Raw genomic sequence first — 23,680 nt, 5'->3', positions numbered from 1 at the left:
TGAAAATAGGTTAGTTTCCCACAGAGTGAAAGTTACCAGTGTCTCCACTGGAGCAATTGCTTCTAATTCTTAGATATTATGCTTCAGACTATTTTCGTGTAATTGTAGGTGACTATGTTCATGCGTCCAAGACAAGAGTATGTAGAACTGTGCAAAGAGTTTCTGCTACCATTGCAGAATTGGCAAGGCGTTACCTACATTTTTTTCCCCGCAGTAAAAGAATGCCCGAAAATCATTCAAGACATATCAGTTATCACATTTTCCCGGTGCTGTAGGAGATTAGATTGCACTCATATTATGATATAGCCGACCGTTCTTTCACTCTTCAAGCACGCTTGCACAGTTTAAAATTCAATCTATAATAACGTTTGTCTCGTAATCATTATAATAACGCTTTTGTTGTCTCTTACTGCACATGTTGACTTATTATCAGCTTCCGCTAACCGTAACCTATAATAATGTCAATCACGTGTGAGAACATAACCTATAGGCCTGCCGCTCTGAGCGCTTTATGAAAAGGGAACAAATTACGTTCATTGCCAAACGCGTTCAGAAATCTCACGGAAACGTGTTAATTTGTCTTCAGCAGTAATCGTTTCTTACCAGATGTTGGAAATGTGTTCGCGAAACTCGGGACTTTAACCGAAGTGTTAAATTAATAACAATTGCTAGTTGACATTTGTTTTAAGTAAAATTAAACACGGAGTTAAACTGGACATAAGTGTTTAAAGTGCTGTTACTCAGCTTATAGAAAGCGTTGTAGCTTGTGTTGGTATTCCGGTTCACTCTCTGCAATTCAACCTCACGAATCTGCAAAGTGTCGTGTGAATTGCATATGAAAATCTACAACACACGGAAGTACGCTGCCTAACACTTAATTCAGATGCCATGACATACACTAAACTGCTGCGTAAGAAACAATCGGGCTGTAATCTGTACGGAAGCTTATCGCAGACTGAGACTGTGACATCAGCGGGTGAGCTACATGGGACAGATGGCTATTGCATCATGCACTCGTCCAGACACGGCATCCCCTGTGGGTGGGGGCGGTAGAATAACACCCTCAGTATCCCCTGCCTTTCGTAAGAGGCGACTAAAAGGGGCCCGAGGGCTCTGAACTTTGGAGCATAGTATGGCGACCACGGGGCCCTCAGCTGAGTCATGACATTGCTTTCACTTGTGCCAGGCTCCTCACTTTCATCTATCCTATCCGACCTCCCTTGGTCAACTCTTGTTCTTTTCCGACCCCGACGGTATTACGTATGGAGCCCTAGGGAGTTTTCATTTTCACGCCCTTCGTGGCCCTTGTCTTCCTTTGGCCGATACCTTCAATTTTCGAAGTGTTGGACCCCTTCCATTTTCTTTCTGATTAGTGTTATATAGAAGATGGTTGCTTAGTTGTACTTCCTCTTAAAACAATAATCACCACCACCACCAGACACGGCATAGGGAATAATCGGTAACTTGACTGAGAATCGCACTGTGTGTGTCCTGTGAATTGATCGGTGAAGGGTTTTTATTGTGGAAGTAGGGGTAGTATGAAGGCAAAAAGTTGAAGCACCCAGAAGGGGAGGTGGAGACGAAATGAAACTTCACGGGTTGAGAGGGTATGTGATGTTATTTCAGTTATTACAAAATCGAGTCAAATTTACGAAGACATTGGCAGAACGAGCCCACTTATCACTATGATATTGCACTGTCTCTGACCTGGGTGCATGCACTGATTCGATTGGGAAGGGTATCATAAAGCTATTGTATCCTCTCCTGAGGCAAGCTGGCCCTCTACTGTTGTAACTGGTCCTTTATATCCTAGATACTGGCACTCAGACGGAGTTGACTTCCGGGCTGGCCCCCACACATGTTCTATTGGGAACAGATCTGGAGATCTGCTGCCCAAGGAAGTACCTCAACATCGCGCAGACAGTTCATTAGAGACACGTACCGTGTGTGGACGAGCATTGTTCTGTTGAACACCACGATACTGTCGCATGAGAGGTAACATATGAGGACGCAGAATGTCCGTGACGTACCGTTGTGCCGTCAGAGTTGTCTCAGTCACTACCAGCCATGACCTGAAGCCATATCCAATGGCTCCCTGCACCATAACGTCAGGAGTAGCACCAGTATGCTTCTCCAAAATATTGGAAGAATGGGACCTTTCCCGAAGTCACCGCCATACTTGCAGACGATGAATATCCGGGGCAATAGAGAACCGCGATTCTTCGCTGAACATAGTGCGACGCCAGTAATCCGAAGTCCATGCTTCCCGGTCAAGGCGCCACCCCAAACGCAACCGTTTGTGTTGTGGTATCAACGGCAGCCTATGCATGGGACGGCAATTCCCTAGTCCGGCTGTTGCTAGTCTCCGACCACTTGAGCGGGATGACAGAGAATGTTGAAGGGAGTCCATTACTTATCCTCGGATGGCAGGCGCAGATGTGAAGGGATTACGGTGTGCTTGATGCACAATACGGCGTCTCTCTTTGTAGTGGTCAGACGTGGTCGACCGGAACCTTGGTGACGAATATTTCTGTTCTCACGTTCCTATGCAGTCCAACATCGGGCCACTGTAACATCCGAATGCCCCACAAATCTTGAAATTGCACGATTCCATCAGCCAGCCAAATGGAGACCCACAGCAAAACTCCTTTCAACTCTGTCAGGTACTGATAACGCTTCCTGACACGAGAACGCGGCATCTCCGTTGTCTTCACAGGGATCACTCAACAGTAGTAGACCACACATCTCAACGGATATGTTTATTACTCCATTTCAATGTTTACATGATCTTTCTCAAAGTAGTCCCCCTCCTACTTCAATGCACTTTTTATAGCATCTCTGCCAGTCCTTGAACACATGCTGCAGACCATTCCTTGTTAGGTCCTTGAGAATCGCCTCAGTTTTCTTGAGCACTGCTTCAGAGTTCTCAAATCGAATACCCCGAAGGTTTGCCTTTAGCGATGGGAATAAAAATAAATCACAGGGTGCAAGATCAGGGATATAAGGTGGATGCTGTACACAGGCCATGTTGAATCGAGCCAGAAACTGCGTGACTTGATTTGCGACGTGAGGGCGTGCATTGTCACGATGAAGTCGTCAAACAGTCCGAGAAAGCTCTGGTCGTTTCTTCACAATGTGATTCCTCAGTGTAGTCAGTACTGACGTGTAGTATGCTGCTGTAACAGTAGTGTGAGGGGAAATTGCATGCTGGTAAATCATTGTCTGGTATGCGAAATGCACGTCTACAAAATAGAGCGTTACTACCAACCTAGAGATACGAGAGTGCTGCCGCCAACGGACATTATACATGGAAACCCGCTCGTTTAAAATATGTATGTTACAGATAGGAAACTATCACGGGAGCTACAAGAAAAAATCAGTCTCTGTCTTTGTCCATCAGTCCTCGTATTTAAGATCCAGTACAATATCCTAGATAATTCATAATAGATATACATCAAGAACTCACTCAGCACCCCCCACCATCACCTCTACTACTGTATCTTAGAAGTGAAGCTTGCAGCACGGTGTGTAGAATTATTTAGTTCTTTTTCCTTGCCGAACCGTGTTGTTTTTTGTACATTTCGTACAAAGGGCACCAAAAGTTTTGCAATACGCAAAAACGGTTGGCTGGACACCCCTGTTATGATGAGGAATGAAAAGAGGGGTAAAAACCGGCCTAGAAGAAAGCAAGCCCCGAACTTCACACCAGTTGTTACCAAGCAGTGGGATTGAAAGCAAATTAAGATGTCAGTGTGGTCTAAAGGCGAATATCGCGCAATTATCCGCTACAGTTTTCCTCGTGGATTTACTGTTGACCAGTGCCTGGAGAAAATTACTCCTGTGCTGGGGAAAGACTGTCCACGTCGGACAACAATTTTCCGCTGGTACAAATAGTTCCAGAGGCAAATTTTGGGGTTGAAGACGATTCTCGTTCTGGGCGACCGTCTGAATCAGTGACTGAGGAAAACATTGAAGCTGCGAGGAAAATGTTGCAGCAAGAGAGGCGGTTGACATATCGGCAGGTAGAAGAGACCCTCCACATCCCTGCACCAGCTATTCATTCTATTCTACACGACCATCTCCATGTTAGAAAGGTTTGTTCTCTTTGGGTGCCCCATTCACTTTCAGAGGAACAAAGGGCACATCGAGTGAAATGGTGCCGAAAAATGCTAAAACAGTTTGAAAATGGGACTTCGCGTAACATCAATAGCATCGTTACAGGTGACGAAACTTGGGCTTATTATTACGATGTGCCAACAAAATCCCAGAACAAGTTGTGGCTGTTTGAAGATGAGGGTTCTCTTGTGATTGTGCGAAAGTCAAGCTCAGCGAAGAAAAGGATGATTGCAGTATTCTTCACTAAATGGGGCACCCTGACTCTGCCTCTGCTAGAAACACAAAGGAAAGTTACTGCGAAGTGTTACAGTGAGACTTGTCTGCCTCAGGTCATCCAGGCTCTCAATCAGCTCCGTCCAAGGTCACGGCTCAACACTTGGCTCTTGCATCACGACAATATTGTAGCACATCGTGCTGATGTAGCAATGGATTTTCTTGCCAGATCTGGGTTGACTGTGCTTGATCACCCTCCATACAGTCCTGATCTTGCCCCATGTGACTTCGCACTCTTCCCAGAAGTGAAGCTGAAGCTCAAAGGGCGGCGTTTTGCATCCGACGGGGAGCTTCTGGCAGCATTGGATCGAGAGTGTGAAAATGTAACCGAAGAAAAGTGGCAGAGTTGGATCAGTGGCTGGTTTCGACGTATGAAGAAGTGTATTGAGTGTGGTGGAAATTATTCTGAAAAAGTCTAAAGCGTTCACTCACATTGCAAAACTTTCCTAGTGCCCTTCGTACAGTTTGCAATTGCTGCCTGGGAGACTGATTACCTCGGATCGCAGTAAATAGAGAAGTGGATGATCCGCCTAGTCAATACTGCTATGTGTTAAAAATGTATTTACATTTCACATTTACATTATATCTAGTAGCCTACATATTTCGATAATATGTTAATTCTCTTCTTAAGCTAATTAGGTTAAAATTCGTGTATTAGAATAAGATCTAATGAAAATTCAAGTAGGATGATATTAAAGGATGTATTTTTAATATTATCCTACTTGAATTTTATAAGGGAGTATTGGATCAACAAGGACACAGTGACGTCACATCGCAACAGTGCTCATTGCTCAACATTTTATCCACGTAGACATCATCCTACTGTGTTTATATTGAGATGACAAGATGGAATTTAATTCCATGCCACCATTCATCAATTTTTAATATGTTATATTGTACTTGTCACAGTTTTAGCTTTCTTAGCGGGGGCCACCTGTTTCATTAGGTCTTACTGTAATACACGAATTTTAACCTAATTAGTTGAAGAAGAGAATGAACATATTCTCCAAACATGTACAAGATATATTGTAAATATTTTTAACACATAGTATTGACCAGGCGGACCATCCATCTCTCTATTTACTGTGATTAAGTCAATATGGACCCAATACTGGCCATTATGATCAAGATTATTAATATCTCGGATCGAGTAGGGGTAGTTCGGTCGCCTTGACAAAGAATACTGCAATGTATTGGAAATGTCGGCAAAACTGTACGAAATGTACAAAAAACAACACGGTTCAACCCGGAAAAATTAACTAAATACCCGTACCACTGATGTTTTAGAACCTCCATTAATGAAGATGAATCGATGTGTCTCAATTGTCTTCACTTCAGTACTTGGTTAACCATGCGTCAGTTTAGAATACAGGAGCCGTGTGGTCATTCATTACAGCTAAACTAATGTCTTTTTGAATAAATACATTTATATTCTGTTCGTTAGGGGAGAGGAAGATACAATATCACATATAATGTTTATGAACTTCAGTTGGAATGTGTGATTGCGATTTGAAGGGTATTATGAGTGAAGGTGATATCTTTAGTGTAAAGAGTAAGTGTATTTGTTTTTTTTTTCTCCAATTGTATACAGACGTGTTAGTGAACTCTTAAGTTACATAACGCTTGTGAGAAGGAACATGACTTAAACAACTATTGTTAATTTTTACTAACAAATTGTTTACTTTATTTTATTTCTCACATACTTCATATATATATAGATAATTCAGTTATTGACTATTAATATTGTTTTGATATTCACATCACAGTAATATTAAAAACATAAGCTTTACATACGACACATTAATAGCTCTCCTGTGGGAAATTTTCTTTTCGAAGCTGTTGTAGTTAATATTCCTTTGCTTGTGCGTTCTTGTCCGTTTACTGTTTTACTTAGCGTTACTTGTGTCCACATTTGCTGCATATTTAAGTGGAAAGATACTATATAATGGCTCCTGAAAATCCGCTGTTGATGATGATGATCATTGGTTAAAGATAAAAATATAACTGGTCTTGAAGGTATACCAGCGTGTCTCATTTTAAATTTACTAGCCTTGTATGGCAGGGCCTGGAATCTGGGGATGATAGATTTGAACTTGTAAGTTTTGAGTGAATGGCAGGTATATAGCTTCATGCTATGTAATCGGCAATAAAGAAAGATAATATGCGTTGTTTATTCCAAATATGAGATCATTACAGGTGTGAAGATAGGAAGTCTTTAAAGAAAATTGGTAGAAAGCAAAATTCGCGTCGACGGGTCGAGTTGCGTTCATCAAGTAATTCTTTACAAGATTTCCTGCACTTGCTGATGAGCTCAGGAGGGGGATTGGGGGGGGGGCGGTTGTCATGGTAAGAAGTAAAAGTAAGGTCAGGTTTTTTGTTCTCTCCACTGTCGAATGTGGATGTGTGACAATAACTTCCCGTGAAGAGGTGTAATCGGAAAATGTTTTACCAAAACACAGTGAGAAGGGTACAGATTTGCTAGTTAATTTTTATCCATGAGCAGAAAGAAGACGAGTGACAAGTGATTTCCATTTGCCTTCCGCATGGATTGTTAAGAGCTGATACGATCAGCATTTGAATGTTCCATTCATACCTATTTAAACATTCTCTCTCTGTCTCACAAATATATTTTAAATGAGCCAAGACAGCGTGGTGAAAAGTGGAACGGCACAAATAAGACTCGTTCTGCGTATTTATTTACGAGTATTGAGAAACTCGTAATCATGACCAGAGCACCACGATCCACTGAGAATGTATTTCTAACGGTTTAAAGAGTAAAGCGGGTAACGAAATCTATGAACTTCTTTCGGAAATGGTAAGAAAGGAAATATTGCCAGCTCATAAACAGATTGCGGGTAATTTTCTGAATAATGAAGTCACGCAGAATTAAACGGAGCATTGTAGCCGAGAACAATCTTGCCAACTCATTTTCTGAAATTTGTAGCCGAGAACAATCTTGCCAACTCATTTTCTGTAATATCCCTGTAGAATATTCAAAATGTCTCCATCTTCACGTTCAAAATCCCTTCTCCAGAGAAAGTATAAGAATGTGAATATTGTACGAAAAACATCTAATACTCATTGATATAATTACTGTTTATGAAGAGAAATCCCTCTTTATAACATGGAAGCTATGCATTAAATAAATTGAAGTGAACACCCGTTAGGTTCTTATTCTTCTTCCCTCGCTTTCCTCAATGTTTATTTTTGGCTTTACTGCTCATTTCCTCCAAGGTCTCCCCGTAGTCATATTTTTCTTTACGGCGTTGAAACCATCAATTACCGCTACCGTCGCGGTATTTTAAAAACTTAAATACTGAAAACTATACCGCATGAAGTGCTTATCAAACTATGCATTTTAAAGAACTGACTTCAAATGCTTTCATTATTTTAATTTATTGTATACGTTGCAAAGAATTCAAAGATCATTTTTCGAAGTAAAGAAAATATACACTAGTGGGAGGAAAGATTTAGAAAGTGGAGATATTTAAGTACCTTGGAGAGTGGATGGACAACATCCTGTCAGAAGAAAACTGGTATCGAGAATGAACAAGATGAACTTGGCGTACAAACTAATTATGAGCATGTATTTTCAGCAAGAAGAATATCTCGATCAATTCAAAACTCAGACATCACCACACAGTGATCCGTCCGAAATCCTTGTATTCAGCTGAATATTTGAACCTGTCAGAAATAGGATTAGTGAAGAAGTTGGAGCTAGTGGAGAGAAAAACTTTGAGGAACATATCGGGACCATAAAGGACAGAGGATGGATCATACAGGAAGAAAGGAAACCAACAATTGTATCTCAGGTCGGAGAAAGATCTCAAACACCCCCCGGAAGAACCATGTTCTTCAGACATATCTACAGAATAGACAGGGGAAGACTGACCAACCAGACGAAAAGGTTTAAAAGACCAGAAAAAGTACGGTTCGCTGGCAACAGGTGATGAAGAAGGTGCTTAAAGAAATGAGAATTCAAGGAACGGAAGTCGGCAATAGGGAAGCTTACAAGTTGAGAATGAAGAACACCGAGAATTTTCAACAAAACAAGTTAAATCCCAGACCCAAACGCTGTGGACGGAAGGGAGGAGGAGACTGCAGAGTGAAAGAATGGAGCATCGGGCTAGGATCGAAACCCAGAAGCATCTGAAGTAGAATTAACGTGGTCCATAGGCGACCAAACTGAAAGTATAATAGTATTTTTTGGATAATTTCGTCAAAAGCTTTAGACCCATGGAAAAAGCAACAGGAATTATTCTACAACAGGTTTTCTACTTTATACAGGAGATGATGATGATGAAAATTAGAGAAACTGATAAATTTATTCTTTAGAAATATCACCTACCAGGTAAGACATTTTCCCTGTATATATTTGGTCGGTGAGTTTGATTGTTTTATTAAAAAAATGCTTTGAGTATAAAAGTGTAAAATAAGGTGACATTTCAGAAGTAGACTATTCACCGTTCTTTGTTTGTACACCTCGTCAAGAAGATTGCCCATCAGAGGAGATATGTTTGTCTGATACTGCCTGTAAGTACAGTACAACTGAATACATAGTTTTTGATCGAAGAATACATTAGGTTAACTGTACCCTCAGACTTCTTGTACATCTCAGGTCCTACACTCATTTCCGTGGCTGTCTTCTTTCCCAGGTGTAATGTGAAGAGCCCTTCTACTATGTTACAGATCGAGTTCCCATGGTTTACCACATTGTGTGTTTCATCCTAGCTCTGCCAACACTGAATTTAAGTCTTCTTGTAATGCTACTGACATTTCCTTTTGCTTAAAGAGGTCGTCCTTAAGTTTGTCTACGTTAGCCTTGAGAAGATAATTTCCTTTCCGTAAGACTGATAAAATGTTCTCATGTCTCTTAGCCCGTTCTGTGTAGTTTTTCTTTCGATCTTCTACTGGAGCATCTGCTGGAAGGTCTCCTTCACTTTCTTCCACTTCCGACTCCTCTGAGGAGCTTTCCTCGCTTTCTTCCTCCTCAGATTCCTCTTCTTCCTCGTCTTCTTCTTCCTCTTCTTCATCATCTTCATTCATTAGTTTGGACATCTTATCTACCTCTTTCTGAAGTTCTTTGTATTTCTTCTTTTCTGCTTTCAGAGCCGCTTGTTGGTTCTTGAGCTGCATGCGAAGTGCCCTCCTTTCTTTTCTGGCATTGTCCTCTTTTTCTTTCAGTGAATATACCTGTAGAACAAAAGAAGAAAATAAGAGAAAAATAATAATGATACAAGATGCAAGTTAAGCCTTATTACATTTCCTTATTAGTCTGAAAATAAGCCGCATCGTTAAAAAGTGAGGGTAGAAAATGAAAGAAATAAAAATAAAGAAGGAAAGAAAGAAAATGAAATTCTGCCTGCATAATAATAATAATAATAATAATAATAATAATAATAATAATAATAATAATAATAATAATAATAATAATAATCTACTAGCAGTTTCCTGTTGGCTCCGCCCGCAATGTACAAAGTAAGGTGATGTTCGTTACTATCCTCACGGATGTATTTGCAAAGTTTCGAGTTAATGAAATAAAGCACATGATCTGCTATGGTAATAGAATGTAATATTATGTCAACAAAACACTTGAAAATACATCATACAAATAAATTGAATTAAACGTTCCTTGGAACAACACTACACGCCGAACTGTTAAAAAGTCCTTCAAAGATCTTCGTCATGGAGACAAATGTACTCATAACTTATCTCAGAATCTACCAGTTTAAGTAGTTATTGCCTCATAAGAAAGCTCTTGATCCACCGAGTGTTTTTAGACCAAAACGAACTGCGTACCTCAATTAGAACGAAAGATATGATAGCTTCAATGAGAAAAAATGTTGAAGAATGAGATGTCAAATTGAATGTGCGCTCATAACTTTCCCTAGAACCAACAAATTTGAATATTTAAGAGCTGAAATTAAAGAGCTTGATCCACTGAGTGTTCTTAGGCCAAAACGAACTCCGTACCTCAATTAGAACAAAAGATATGATTGCTTCAAACACACAAAATGTTGAAAAAATCAATTTATTTGAGGAAGGCGGAAGTTAAGTGATTTATAGTACCTGATGACAAATCTGTGCATGAATACCTTTCAGTTAAAAAAATAAAGACAATCGACCGGATAGAATGGCCCCACTGCCTGTCTTTAGTTTTCACAATTTTTTAAAAATATATAGATATATTAAAAGAGTTTACTAAAACAGCTTTGGAAAATCTGTCCGTCCGTTCTACTGGACCGATTTGCTACATTTCTGTTGTATTCTCTCCGAAATTACCTGTCGGTGAATCATGAGACATTGATACGCCTCTAAGTTCAGCCAACTTTGAGTAATCATAAAATCAATTCTTTAAATGATCACTCCAGTAATTGCAGGCGAAGGCTTACCCTAAGCCGCAATACATTCTGTACTTAGCAGGTTGCTAAGCGACTAACACTTTCATTAATATTTTGATATATGCGATTTTCATCCTTAATAATGTCATTGCATGCAGCCATGTTTGATTACTACCTGTCAAGCCAGAGAGTATACACTTCCTCTGATCACGGAAGAATACTATTCCTTGCTATACTAGACTTAACTAAAGTTGGCGTCTGACAGGTAAGGTTGGAAGGAGGAGCACTGCACGTGCCATTTCACGATGTTGCCACATTCCAGCATTCCTTTCTACGTGCTCTTACCCCTCGCTTCCGGCTCACTTGTTCCCTCCTTCATTCTGACCGCTGTGATCTGTTGTAGACTACCTGGCCAGGCGGTGTCGTCCCATTTGCGATCACTCTTATACAAACAATCAGGTTCTTATCAGTGACAGTGACAGGTTTGGCAACTCCCAGAAAGACGAGCTTCCCTGAAGTTTTTATCTCCATGGCAACCGCAGTCGCCCCACCCTCGTTTCAATGGCAACCACACAGCCGCTCCCTTTATCCCGCCTCGGCAGGCAGTAAACGGACCTCCCTCTAAGAAATGTCAGACACCAACTCTTATTATTAGCAGTATAGATACTACTAACCTCTGAGCTCACAAGACAACCGTTCTATATAGAAGAACTGCGATTAAAAATGCCATTGCCTTCTACGACACAATATCTAGCTTAATTAAGAAGTGCAAGATAAAAAAAAAGCGAATATATGGATGGATTTTTACCGAACACACGGCATGATGACGTCAGACTGGATGAATTCTGACTACGAACCGCGCATAGCATAACGCGCTTCCTATGAAATGTTCACAAAACCACTAAAGAGGGCAGGCAAAACTATATGACTACGACAGGCGTATCAAGACGAGTTAATCGACCTATTTATAACGAATGTTGCGGAGCAGCGCGGGTCCTACATATTAAAAATGTTTACGAAAACAGATTTGTCCAGTCCCTCCGTCCGTTCTACTGGACCGATTTACTTCATTTTTGTGTTATTCTCTCCAGAATTACCTGCTAGTGAATCATCAGGCATTGATAGATCTTTAAGTTCAGTCAACTTCGAGTAATCCTAAAATCAAATAATTAAATGGTCACTTCGATAATATTGCAGGCAAAGGCTTGCCTAGCCGGTAATGCATTCTACTGTATACTGAGCGGGTTGCACACAGTTAAGGAGCGATATCTTTACGTAGAGATACCGACGAAGGTAAATGATTAAAAATTACGGCGGCTGTAGTCAAACCTACTATTTCAACCGAACTTGGTACACATATGACTTAATACTATCTGAAGAGAAATACCATGGGGGTAAGACACACTTAGCACCCCTAGGGATGGAGTACGGAGTGAGCGACATGTAAAAATAATCGAAAACTGTGTATATTAGTGTTGAATACATAGTTTTAAGGGTCGCTGAGATGAATTGTGACACTCTGGATGCCGTTTGAGTCTAAATTCAACCTCCACCAGAAAGCAGGTCATAAAGGGTGAGAAAGAAAATGTCCCAAATGACCGAGATTAGTATTGAATTAACAGTTTTCGGGTTCACTAGGCTGATCGGTGACAATCCCAATGACATTTGGAATTTTGTACTTCATATCCATAGCTTGACGCGTAAATATATAAACTTAAAGTTATCACTTATTTTCTTCATCTGAAAATATCAACTACTTCCAGACAATCTGGGCTGCCAAAAGGAAGTTCCACGCGAAACAAAATAATATAAAGCTAAAACTTCAAATTAAACACACAAGAATAATCGTAGAGATAGGATAGGAAAGGTGGGAGGGGGAGTTTTCATTCTGGTGAAAGAAGAATTTGTAAGCTACGAAAAAGTTAAAGATGAGACACATGAAATTCTAGGTGTAAGGCTCATTTCTAAAGATAATAGGCAACTTGATATATTTGGAGTGTACAGATCGGGAAAGGGTAGCACTGATACGGATTCGGAATTATTTGATAGGATAGTCAGCTATGTGGGAAACAACATGGAAAGAAATGTGATTGTAGCGGGAGATCTGAATTTGCCAGATGTCAATTGGGAAGGAAATGCGAACGACAGGAAGCATGACCAACAAATGGCAAATAAGTTAATATGGGAAGGACAGCTGATTCAGAAAGTGATGGAACCAACCAGAGGGAAAAATATTTTGGATGTGGTGCTGATAAAACCAGATGAGCTCTATAGGGAAACTGAAGTAATAGATGGTATTAGTGATCATGAAGCTGTTTTTGTGGTAGTTAAAAATAAATGTGATAGAAAGGAAGGTCTTAAAAGTAGGACTGTTAGGCAGTACCATATGGCTGATAAAGCAGGTATGAGGCAGTTTCTAAAACGTAACTATGATCCGTGGAAAACGGTAAATAAAAATGTAAACAGACTCTGGGATGGGTTTAAAGAAATTGTTGAGGAATGCGAAAACAGGTTTGTACCTTTAAAGGTGGTAAGGAATGGTAAAGACCCACCTTATTATAATAGAGAAATAAAGAGACTAAGAAGGAGGTGCAGACTGGAAAGAAATAGAGTTAGAAATGGCTGTGGAAGTAAGGAGAAATTGAAGGAACTTACTAGAAAATTGAATCTAGCAAAGAAGGCAGCTAAGGATAACATGATGGCAAGCATAATTGGCAGTCATACAAATTTTAGTGAAAAATGGAAGGGTATGTATAGGTATTTTAAGGCAGAAACAGGTTCCAAGAAGGACATTCCAGGAATAATTAATGAACAAGGGGAGTGTGTATGTGAGGATCTTCAAAAGGCAGAAGTATTCAGTCAGCAGTATGTAAAGATTGTTGGTTACAAGGATAATGTCGAGATAGAGGAAGAGACTAAGGCCAAAGAAGTAATAAAATTTACGTATGATAACAATGGCATTTACAATAAGATACAAAAGTTGAAAACTAGAAAAGCGGCTGGAATTGATCAGATTTCTGGGGATATACTAAAGACAATGGGTTGGGATATAGTACCATATCTGAAGTACTTATTTGATTATTGTTTGGCCGAAGGAGCTATACCAGATGAATGGAGAGTTGCTATAGTAGCCCCTGTGTATAAAGGAAAGGGTGATAGACATAAAGCTGAAAATTACAGGCCAGTAAGTTTGACATGCATTGTATGTAAGCTTTGGGAAGGCATTCTTTCTGATTATATTAGACATGTTTGTGAAATTAATAACTGGTTCGATAGAAGGCAATTCGGTTTTAGGAAAGGTTATTCCACTGAAGCTCAACTTGTAGGATTCCAGCAAGATATAGCAGATATCTTGGATTCTGGAGGTCAAATGGACTGTATCGCGATTGACATGTCTAAAGCATTTGATAGGGTGGATCATGGGAGACTACTGGCAAAAATGAGTGCAATTGGACTAGACAAAAGAGTGACTGAATGGGTTGCTATATTTCTAGAAAATAGATCTCAGAGAGTTAGAGTAGGTGAAGCTTTGTCTGACCCTGTAATAGTTGAGAGGGGAGTTCCTCAGGGCAGTGTTATCGGACCTTTATGTTTTCTTATATATATAAATGATATGAGTAAAGGAGTGGAATCGGAGGTAAGGCTTTTTGCGGATGATGTTATTCTCTACAGAGTGATAAATAAGTTACAAGATTGTGAGCAACTGCAACGTGACCTCGAAAATATTGTGAGATGGACAGCAAGCAATGGTATGTTGATAAACGGGGCTAAAAGTCAGGTTGTGAGTTTCACAAATAGGAAAAGTCCTCTCAGTTTTAATTACTGCGTTGATGGGGTGAAAGTTCCTTTTGGGGATCATTGTAAGTATCTAGGTGTTAATATAAGGAAAGATCTTCACTGGGGTAATCACATAAATGGGATTGTAAATAAAGGGTACCGATCTCTGCACATGGTTATGAGGGTGTTTAGGGGTTATAGTAAGGATGTAAAGGAGAGTGCATATAAGTCTCTGGTAAGACCCCAACTAGAGTATGGTTCCAGTGTATGGGACCCTCACCAGGATTACCTGATTCAAGAACTGGAAAAAATCCAAAGAAAAGCAGCTCGATTTGTTCTGGGTGATTTCCGACAAAAGAGTAGCGTTACAAAAATGTTGCAATGTTTGGGTTGGGAAGAATTGAGAGAAAGAAGAAGAGCTGCTCGACTAAGTGGTATGTTCCGAGCTGTCAGCGGAGAGATGGCGTGGAATGACATTAGTAGACGAATAGGTTTGAATGGCGTTTATAAAAGTAGGAAAGATCACGATATGAAGATAAAGTTGGAATTCAAGAGGATAAACTGGGGCAAATATTCATTTATAGGAAGGGGAGTTAGGGATTGGAATAACTTACCAAGGGAGATGTTCAATAAATTTCCAATTTCTTTGAAATCATTTCGGAAAAGGCTAGGAAAGCAACAGATAGGGAATCTGCCACCTGGGCGACTGCCCTAAATGCAGATCAGTATTGATTGATTGATTGATTGAACTCTAAAACTACAAAATAGTTCGTAAAAACCGAGCGAGTGGTTGCGCGGTTTGGTCATGCACTTGTCAGCTTGCATTGGGAGATAGTGGGTTCGAACTCTACTGTCGGCAGCTCTGAAGATAGTTTTACGTGGTTTCCTATTTTCACACCAAGCAAAGGCACCGACTGTGCCTTAATTAACGCCACGGTCGCTTCCTTCCCACTCCTAGCCCTTTCCTATCCTATCGTCGCCATAAGACCTGTCTGTGTCGGTGCGACATAAAGCAACTTGTGTGTGTGTGTATATATAACGAATGAACGGGTCGTATAATAATAATAATAATAATAATAATAATAATAATAATAATAATAATAATAATAATAATAATAATAATAATAATAATAATAATAATAATAATAATAATAATAATAATAATAATTGTACCGGGTGGTACACCTCCGCGCCGCTAATTCAAACTTTGCGCCAGTTGAAACTCCTCTACTGGAGGAAGCCTGAACTTTAACAACCATGTTAATTCTAAAGTTTCTCAGAAGATGTCTCTACTGTAAATTTTGAAGTGTTCTGAACATTCTCTAACAGATGTCTCTACCAAAACTGATAACGCTCTCTGGTGTAAAGGAATGAACTGTGCGGAAGAAATTTAACATTCATAAGTTTTGTTTTTGCTAAATTTTGTTCTGTGGTTTGAGAGTTGGCAATATAATCCTTTCTTTCCGCCTGTTTTGAATGTAGCCAATCAGGAATTTCTGTAAATAATTTTCCACCAATAAGGTGTTTCTTCTTCGTCTGGTGTATAAGTTTTTGCTGTTATCCAATAAAATTGTGTGGGCGGGTTGTAATCATTCATGAAACGTCTCGAATTTTCCGCGAGGATATATAAACTGCTGATTTTCTGGTCTCCTCGCCACTTCAGTAACATCTTTCCTAGTGTGATTATATAGCAGGGGGCGGGAAGCGCCTCTTTCTTCAGGCGGCAGTTCATCCATCAGGTAATGGCCTTTTAATAACTTCTTGGCTTGCTAGCTCAGCAGTTTAACCCTCGGGGCAAGTTAGAAACTTTTATCATGTAATCTTCCTTTAAAATGTAAAAGACACTCGGTATAAATTCCGTCTCTTTAACTACCAATCGGGATAGAGAGTGCCTAACCCTCTCGAGCTCCCTCTTATAGTGTTTTTGAGGTGACTACGTTTTCATAACCTTTTTTTTTCTTCGCTTCATAATGTAATAAAGTTTTCCTATCGTGTCACCTCCGTAGTATGAGATTAGCCCTTGCATTAGCGGCCTAGTGCCAAATAGGTTTTAAAAAGGTGTATTAGGAGTGCAAGTTACGCCTCCACTCAAGTTGGTATTTTGGGGCCATGTAATTGACCTGTTTCTTTACTTAATAGGCCTCAGTAGATTGGGTATTATTACCCCTGTTCTTATGTCCTGGAGGGCAGCTTAAAGGTGGAGTTTGGTTTGGCTTTTGAATAGGCTTGAACTTTGAGAGCGGGCTGCTCTTTCTTAAATTTTCTAAATTTGGTTTTTGTGTGCCTCGAGCAGGCTTAACTGGTAATTGGGAGCTAGTGCTCCTTGGCATGATTGGGCATGATTGGGGTTTTCTGCCCCTTTGTTGAACCTTGTTCATAAGTAAAGTTGAGCTCATTGCTCAGGGATTGTGAATCTGGGGCTCGAAGCCCAAAATCCATTAATAAACTGTAATTGTACATCCTTAACTTGTTGATATGCTACTGAGTACCTGTTATTCTTGTTATTTCTTGATCTTGAAAAGAAAATATAACCTTTGTTAAAGTTTTAAATTAACTTTAATTTCGTAAGTTGAGACCTATTCATCCCAGCACCTTCTTTCACCTCTAACTACCACGGATAACTCCGTAACAATAATAATAGGCCCCTTAAAACAACAAGCATCATCATCAATAATAATAATAATAATAATAATAATAATAATAATAATAATAATAATAATAATACACCTAGTATCGGACCTCTTTCTTTATCACTTCTGATCATAAATACGGGAGGATAGTTCCCTTGTTGTATTTCCTCTTCAAATAATAATGAGAAATGAGAGCCGGTGTTGTTCAGTGGTTACGAAATACCTGCAGAATAGATGGAGAAAGGAAACTTAGTGACTTCGAATGTGAAATGATTATTGGTTGTCGCATCAATGAGGGCGATTTCTATCTTTCTCAAGCTGCCCAAGTCAACTATTGGGGACATGTTTCAAACGCGGATACATAATCTCAACGAAACTATGGCAGCGGGGGCCACGCATATTAACCGATAGGGACTATCAAGTATTGAAAAAAGATGTACGAGGAAATCTCTTGACATTGTGTGGTACTATAGCCCCAGTGCCGAATTGTGCAGCTAGTACTGTACTACGGCAGTGCGCTGTTCAGGAAGTGTGGTGTGTCGCCAGCGACCTGGAAAGCTGCCTGTGTTCTTGGTACAAGTTCATCTTCTCTTTCTACGGGGTTCACATAGTAGTCAGTTTGTGCAGACCAAACTGTACATTGCCTACTGGGGCTGGGAAGCGACTATGCGAAGACGCGTGGATTCGCACCGAGCATTGCCTCTGTCTCCCACTTCCCTTCACTTCCCTCCTCTGTCGCACAGCAACAGGCAGCGGCTGGCTTTCTGGCACAGCAAATACAAGTTCGTCAATTTGAATGACGCACCCGAAAGGAACAAATTACCTAATTTTCTCGAAAAGAACAATCTTCTCCGCCAATCCGATTGTACCATCGTTCCTACCGTAACACGAAGAGCATTCCTGATGTTTTTGTCGGTGTAGTTCTGGTACGATGCGGCAGCCAGGTTGGAGGGGTGTCGTTGCGTTTCGCCAATGGTATTATTATTATTATTATTATTATTATTATTATTATTATTATTATTATTATTATTATTATTATTTATTATTATTTATCGATACGGCCACCTGTGGGCCACGTTTACACAATCTTCCTCCTGTCACGCAGACTGATATCCTTCTCTTTACACTCTCGCCAAAGATTCTTGAGTCTTTGACTTCTTCTTGCTCGTTCTTCCACCGAGATGTTCCGTGGCTTCGCATGTTGCTCTTCAGACGCATTCCTCAATCCCGCAACCTTCTTCCTAAATGATGTCCTTTCGTTTATATCCTCCTCCTTGATACCTATTTCTTCCAAGTCATTGTGCACCTGTGTAAGCCATCCCGGTTGTTTTTTCCACCTTTCCTGCAGAAGAAGTATCCTGTTGGCCAATCTCTCAGGGTTTATTCTTTTGATATGTCCATAAAACGCGTCTCCTTTTTTATTATTTAATGGTATTATTATTATTATTATTATTATCGTATGGCATTATTTAATGGTATTAGTGTTTGATACTTAACTTTAGAGGTACTATGCTGTATTGTTTTATTCTTTATATAACAGTAATAGCAACTGCAGTTTTGTCTTATCAAATTTAAAGAAGGGTGCGGAAAATTATTTGGGCCGGAGGCGTTGCAGTAGTTAAATTCGGCCTTGCTCGTATTACTAAAGAGCACGTAAACGCTGGAAGGATATACGGACAGTTTGACCAGCTGCGTGCTGTGGTGAGCACTGTGTGTTTTCAGCATGATAATGCTCCCTGCCATAAAGCAGGCTCTGTTCGTGAGTGCATTGTGGACAGCAAGGTTCCAGAAGTGGATTGCTTAGTCCTGAATCCCATCGAACACGCCTGGAATTAACCAAAATGGGGCCTTCGCTCCAGACCGCCTTTCCTCCAGAGACGCCTCACACCCCCTTCCACAGAGTTCGAGCTGCGTTGAAGTCTCCGCATTAATATAAACTACTGGGAAGTATATCCGAGGAATACTTAGGCCCCGTATTCACCAATGTCAGTTAGTTTTCCTGTTTTCTTAGATTTCCAAAACTCGGTTAATGTCATCGTCTCGGATAACGCTCACTTTCGTATTCACCACAGAATTTATTATCTCGGTTTACCAAAACTAAGTTTTCGTTTCAATCCGAATCTGAACCGTAATTTTTTTATACTGACACACGGGAAATAAATGAATATGTGGTTGTCGCCACTATCGAAATGTGGACTAGTTTTTGATTCCACTCGTGGTTTGCAAATAATTTGCATAAATTATGTCCGCTATTGAGCAGAAACGAAGAAAGACGCCTAATATGACTTTCCAAGAGAGTGAATTGTTGTTGAATTTGATGTTAGAAAGCACTAACCACATAGAGAACAAGAAAACAAATTATAACCTACACATTGTACATTTCACTCAAAAAATAAGGCAGTATTTCTTAATTCTTCATAAAAAAAGGCATCCAGTCTTGTACCGTACAAGGTGTACGCTATAATCGGGAACTCATCTTAGGCCTACCTATGTTTTCGGAATTCCAGGTTATGTTCCATCATGGATAACACTGACAATGTCAAACCTGCAGATAAATTGTGTCTGAAAATCAGTGTCGTCGTAGTCCTCGATATATGTCCACCTAGGACATTTATTATTTACATGCCGTAATCTTGATTATATTACTCGTGGATGTGATTTTCTCTTTCAGTTAGATATTCCAGTCGTCTACGAGCTGCCATCTTAGAAGCGTATTATCTAAGATTTCCCATTTTACCGGCCAACCAATCTCCGGTAAAATTTTAAACCGATATAATACTCGTTATCCGAGATAATGTTGTTGGTGAATACAAAGGTAATTGTTATCTCGGTTTACCTACCACGGACCTACTACGCAGGCGTAGCAGGGGGAGAGGTGTTACTCCCACGTGGCGCGTCCCAGGTGGCAGATAAGGGGACTTGAGTGAAATAAAATAGGTCTCGCGCACCAGACACACAACCTCCTGTGGGTGGGGGACGCAGACGAAGAATACACCCACGGTATCCCCTGCCTTCGTAAGAGGCGACTAGAAGGGGCGACCAAGGGATGATTGAATTAGGACCATGAGACTACTTGTAATTAGTACCATCACGCGGGGAACGCCACGTGTCCTCTTTACTTGAGAGTAGCACCACTATGTTAGGTACATAATAGGCATGTGATTAGTAGCAATAGTGTGTGAATCAGGATGGGTTTTACAGTACCCGTGATTACCACTATGTGAGGAACACCATGGGATAGTACGAGTCCCTGTGATTAGTACATCTATGTGAGGAACACCATACGTTTGCGTTGCTTGTAAGTGGAGCCGTAATGTGAGAAACACCATAGGTCTTCGTTACATGTGCGTATTACATTACCTGAGAGTAGTACCACAATGTGTGGAATGCCGTGAGTCTGTGCTACTTTTGATTAGTACCGCAACATGACAAATACCATGGTTCTACCTTTACTAGCGATACGTACCATTATGAGGGACCGATGACCTAGATTTTGGACCCCTTTAGACAACATCATCGATTCAAAATTGTGCTTTGGAAACAGTCCTTTGGTCAGTAATACTATTTATTGGTTTACGATAGTTTCTGGGAATGTGAGGCGTTGCGGGTCTGATCCACTGATTGTTTTAAATTCATATTCATGCATTCATTCGTCGTCATCACGTTTTGAATTCTGGTCAGTGGATGATTTTGTAATTTTAAATTGTCGTTACATTTCGTCCTATTTTTTTACCATTAGGGGCCGATGACCTAGATGTTAGGGCCCTTTAAACAACAAGCATCATCATCATCATTATCATCATTAGAGCCCGGATTTTTATGCATTAATAGGTTAGAATGCAAACTTACTGAAGCGAGTAACTGTATAGTCTACCTTCACAACCATTGTGCTATAGGATTTGCATAAACATTAGGGGTATGGCCCATCAGAACCCCTATCCTCCTCAGTCCGTATGTAGCATATGCTCTACATGTGGTTTTGTTTACTTACAATAATACAAAATAATTTAAGGAAAAAGTAATAATGGTAGGAAAGTAAACTTTGAGTCCTGATGTAGCATATATGCTACACGCATAAAATAACTTGGTGAAACACGCTAATTTTCTATGGTGAATTTTTTAAAATTATTTGAGCAAAATATAATACATTGAATGCAAAAAAAGTTCGGGACTGAAGAGGCTATAATTTATGTTACTCTTGCTACATTATGGACGAGCGGGTGGCCGACACTTCCTACTAACCAAATTAGTTTGCAGTCTAACCTGTTAACTTACTGCATAAAAATCCGGGCTTTAATCATCATCATCATCATCATCATCATCTCCGTTTACCCAGCTTTGAACTAAGATAAAGCTATTACTCGAATTGGTGAATACGGGCCTTAGAGGACAATTTCGAGTAGGTAGCCGTATACTTTTGATCAGGAACTGTAAATCCTGAGAGTAGGACTACAGACAAAAGAAGAATATCTACCTTTGTATTGAGCAGCCTGAGTTCCCTCTGTATCCTCTTCTCCCTCAATGCTGCTGCCTTCTCTTCGTCTTCAGAGCTGTCTTCTTCTTCCTCTGTCTCTGTGTACTCCTCGTATTCCGATTCTTCATCCTCCTCGTTTTCCTGATTTGGTCCTGCCATTGCATTTGCAGCAGCTGCATTTACGTTGGTCATGGATGCGAGTTTCTTATTGGAAGGCTGCTTTGTCAGTGGAAGATCCTGTAAAAAGAAAGCACAGAGTTAATTGCTGTCACCGTCTTACAGATATTTTTATTATTACTTTAGAACAGAGGTGCTCACGCTGGACATTACGTCCCGCGGGTGCCCAGGGCTGTAAGTGGGCGGACTGGCAGGCGATGAGCGCAGCGTATGCTATTCAACCACAGTGACATGGTTACGTTACAGGCCGTGAAGGTTGGGCGAAGTTCTTCCAGTCACTCTCGACCACTGCGACGATATCGGTGTTTGAAATGGAGGCAGCAAATAATTAAAGAAAGAGAGAAGAAATCCACGTTATTTTCAATTTACGTTATATAAGTTATTTACCTTCATTGCAGTTCATGTATTTTGACCGAATAAAATAAAGAGTTAGGTCTACAACCTCAAATATGTTTATAATGTACATAATGAATTACAGTTTTCACTGTTACAGTTTAAGAGGTGCTTTAGAAGTAGTTTTAGTATAATACGGAGTTAAGGTTGCCTCCACGACTCAAGCGGCAGCGCGTCGGCCTCTTACTGCTGGGTTTCGTGGTTCAAATCCCGGTCGCTCCATGTGAGATTTGTGCTGGACAAAGCGGAGGCGGACAGGTTTTCTCCGGGTACTCGAGTTTTTCTTGTCATCTTTCATTCCAGCAATACTCTCCAATATCATTTAATTTCATTTGTCAGTCATTAATCATTGCCCCAGAGGAGTGCGACAGGCCTTGGCAGCCGGCACAATTCCTACCCTCGCCGCAAGATGGGGGCTTCATTCATTCCATCCCTGACCCTATCACTGACTGGAAAACAGGTTGTAGGTTTTCATTTTTACGGAGTTAAGGTGGATAAGCTGTGGCTTGTAGTTGTTACCGCAAATAACATCGGTTAGGTTATTTATTTCAAGGCATGCTGTATTTCTATCTGGTAGATATATTTGCATTGTTGTTGTACTTTAATCTTGGACAGGAAATGCCATGCCCTCTTTCGTGATGAAACTCCCTCCCGCCATTTAGAGGCTAGCTCTTATCATTGGACTCCTATTAAATTTTAAATATCACCGAGCTCGATAGCTGCAGTCGCTTAAGTGCGGCCAGTACCCAGTATTCGGGAGATAGTAGGTTCGAACCCCACTTCTGGCAGCCCTGAAAATGGTTTTCCGTAGTTTACCATCTTCACACCAGGCAAATGCTGGGGTTGTACCTCAATTAAGGCCACGGCCGCTTCCTTCCCACTCCCAGCCCTTCTCTGTCCCATCATCGCCATAAGACCTATCTGTGTCGGTGCGATGTAAAGCAACTAGCAAAAAAAAAAAAAAAATTAAAAAAATACTATTTTCAGAAATTCGGTGAACTTCTTGAATTACATAACTATATTACTTTTTGCTTAATAAATAACGGAAATTATACTTTTTAAAAGGAAGGAAATACTGTCATGTCCATCCAAGGAATTGTAAATCGTACCTTTATTGATTGTAGCAAAGAAAAAAATCATGACGTGTCAGTTTTGTTTGAATGAATAAATATAAGAAAATGAAACTGACTCTTCATATCGAGCGCAGTGTAATTCACTCTGGAATATCTTGAAAACGTCAGTATCTTTTTGCGATTATAGCATTTTGTTTTAAAAACTGCAGCCCAGTCAGCATTTCGTTTGAGTAGTGGAGGAGAGCTTTATAATCACAAGCGAACGTCAAAGCTGCCTCCCTTCATTGCAAAGTGTATTCGCTCTCTCGCTTCACTGTGACGTATGCTTGTTACGTAAGCTGCCCTGCCGCGCTGGGCTAGCCTCAACGGGCGCCCAGCTGACCACCTCTGCTTCAGAACTAGATACACATTCAAGAGAAGTTGTCG

At 40.3% G+C, this 23,680-nt stretch overlaps 1 protein-coding gene across 5 annotated transcripts in view; it reads right to left on the bottom strand.

The window, feature by feature from the left end:
- Positions 1–5,928: 5,928 nt before the first annotated feature.
- The window catches only part of LOC136886178 (calponin homology domain-containing protein DDB_G0272472), a 156,242-nt gene continuing 138,490 nt past the window's right edge, over positions 5,929–23,680 (bottom strand). For all 5 annotated transcript variants that reach the window (XM_067158916.2, XM_067158915.2, XM_067158919.2 and 2 more), the window contains 2 exons: positions 21,612–21,848; positions 5,929–9,582 (listed from right to left, as the gene is read on the bottom strand). In XM_067158916.2, the coding sequence (XP_067015017.2) occupies positions 9,112–9,582; positions 21,612–21,848 (708 nt within the window). In that variant the 3' untranslated portion in view covers positions 5,929–9,111. The remainder of the gene's footprint in view (positions 9,583–21,611; positions 21,849–23,680) is intronic.

Source organism: Anabrus simplex, chromosome X, assembly GCF_040414725.1.
Source record: "Anabrus simplex isolate iqAnaSimp1 chromosome X, ASM4041472v1, whole genome shotgun sequence".
In the NCBI taxonomy this organism is placed as follows: domain Eukaryota; kingdom Metazoa; phylum Arthropoda; class Insecta; order Orthoptera; family Tettigoniidae; genus Anabrus; species Anabrus simplex.
Note: the sequence above shows the minus strand (reverse complement) of the source record. Positions and strands in the feature narration are given on the sequence as shown.